Source organism: Aplysia californica, unplaced genomic scaffold (assembly GCF_000002075.1).
Source record: "Aplysia californica isolate F4 #8 unplaced genomic scaffold, AplCal3.0 scaffold01344, whole genome shotgun sequence".
Taxonomy (NCBI): Eukaryota; Metazoa; Mollusca; class Gastropoda; order Aplysiida; family Aplysiidae; genus Aplysia; species Aplysia californica.
In genome coordinates this window covers 103,911-106,319 of record NW_004798614.1, presented here as the reverse complement: position 1 = coordinate 106,319, position 2,409 = coordinate 103,911, and the positions used below count along the sequence as shown (strand labels likewise).

Below are 2,409 nucleotides of genomic sequence, written 5' to 3'. Positions count from 1 at the left end.
GAAGGAAGGAAGGAAGGAAGGAAGGAAGGAAGGAAGGAAGGAAGGAAGGAAGGAACAGATAAGTGAATGAATGAATGAGCAAATAAATGGATGGATAAATGAAAGAATAGAAGAGTACGTGGATAAAAAGGTGAATCAATAACAGAATGAAGAAACGGATGAGTGAATGAATGAATACATTTACAACTCTAACACACGTCTGTTACATTATGATACGTTTCCCAGATGCACATTGTGAATTTCGCGGAGAAGTACGGTGACGTCAAAACAGCGATGTCTAAGCCTGACGGTCTGGCCGTCCTAGGAGTCTTTTTCCAGGTAAATTGTGTTCTGGTAGTGATATAACATATGCAGACACGTACACACATATACAAGCATGTAGACACAAACACACACACACACAGACACACAGACACACTCACGCATGTGTGCACCCACACATAATTACACACACACACACACACACACACACACACACACACACACACTTACACACACAGCAAAACAAAACACAGCAAAACGACAAAAACAGACAAATAGACCTGATAAAAAATACCACTCCCCCCCCTCCCCCACCAAACCCGTTCAATTTATCTATCTGCACGTAAATTTGAACAAAGCTGAGGATTTTCAATTCAAACGTGAAGTTGGTCCTGTTGTATGGATGTGAGGCATGGAACGCCTCACAGACTTGTATAAAGAGGATCCAGGTATTCTTGAACAGGTGTCTAAGAAAGTTACTGAGGATCAGATGGACAGACAGGGTCTCCAATGAGGAAGTGTTAAGGAAAACAAGACAGATCCCAGTCAGAGATGAGGTAGGAAGAAGGCGGTGGCAATGGATTGGACATACTCTCAGGAAGTCAGGCAGCTGCATAGCAAAGAAAGTTTTGAATTGGAACTCACAGAGGGGAAAACTTCGTGGAACCTTGAGAAGAATCACAGAAATCGATGTACAGAAAAGTGGGAAGACATGGAATAACATCAAGAGGCTAGCCCAGGATAGATAAAAGTGAAGGGTGTTTGTCCGTGGCCTATACCCCGGTGCAGGGTGAGAAAGGCAATGATGATGATGATGACGTAAATTTGAAACTGTCTAAGACGGCTACCCATTGTCGAGGAGAAACTTAAAACAGGTGACCATCTTGTACAGTGTCGTTATGAAGAAATGGGAGGTGTCCGTTTGTACATAATATGATTGTCTTAAACAGGTGACCGTTAAAGAAAGTTCAACTGTACTTCCCTCTCGTATATCTCCCTGTAGGTTAGCGACAAAGACAACGCAGAATTCGCCTCAGTGGATGCAGCTCTACGGCACGTTCACAAAGCAGGTACGTTTATAGAGCGGTCAAAAATTCGTGGCGCAACTAATCCTCGAATATCTCTTTAACTTGTGAATCAATGCCACCCGTACTTTGCACAACAGTTTGAATCAATTTGTCTTAATTTATTCATAATTTTCAACTACAACTGTGATTAGATTAAATAAGTTTTCTTCATAAATCTTTATGAAATACTATATATCTCCGCCTCGCAAAAACTAAGATTGTGTTAACAGCACTTCCTGCTTCTCACAAACATTTTGCATACGCATATTATGGGCTATGTAAAGCTCACCAATGACACTTTTTAGGGGCAACATTTTTTACCAGAAATTAATTTTATAGTGAACAGTTTTGGAGCACTAAAGGTTCTCAAAAACATGCAATCAATATGATTAATGTCGCGATTAGAAAAAAAATGGCGGACATGCTTTTAAAAGCATTGTTGCCCCTGCTGTAAACCTTTAAAAATCTGTAGAAACTCCTTAAATTTTATATTAGTATTTATTAAGGAATTTTATAGAATACAGCTAACAGGTGTTTACAAAAATATTGATCTGGTCGGTAAGACAAATTGACACAAGTCATTGTGCAAAAGCTAGAGAGTCCAATTTTGATAATTGAGGAAATATTTGACAAGAAGTTGCGCCACGAAATTTAGACTGCACTAAAGTTTCGTTTAGTTCAGCAAGGTGCGTCTTTGGTTAGGCTCGCAGACTTGCAATCGTACAGTCGTGGGCTCGAATCCGGAAGTTGTGTTTTAGACAGACTCTTTACACGAATTTTCCTCACTTCACCCACGTGGGAATTGGTACCCGGATAGTAGACAACGAAAGATCTTGTCAGTTTATTAGTGTCTGAGTGCCTCCAGTTACCAGCTTGCCCCGTAGTATGCTTCTTGGAAGCTGAGAATGTTTCTGAGTGTTCTAGGGTCTGCTGGGGAAGTAATAATAATTGTAAAATGAATATCACATGTTACAAAATGTGGGTGTGCACGATATAAATGCTATTGGTAGTAGTAATAGTAGTAGTATTAGTAGTAGTAGTAGTAGTAGTAGTAGTAGTAGTAGTAGTAGTAGTAGTAGTA

At 39.9% G+C, this 2,409-nt stretch overlaps 1 protein-coding gene across 1 annotated transcript in view; it reads left to right on the top strand.

Annotated features, from left to right (window-relative positions):
- The window catches only part of LOC101845295 (probable serine/threonine-protein kinase tsuA), an 11,347-nt gene that overhangs the window by 3,060 nt on the left and 5,878 nt on the right, over positions 1-2,409 (top strand). Inside the window, exons 2-3 of the mRNA XM_035973516.1 lie at positions 226-318; positions 1,265-1,331. Coding sequence (XP_035829409.1) covers positions 226-318; positions 1,265-1,331 — 160 coding nt within the window. The remainder of the gene's footprint in view (positions 1-225; positions 319-1,264; positions 1,332-2,409) is intronic.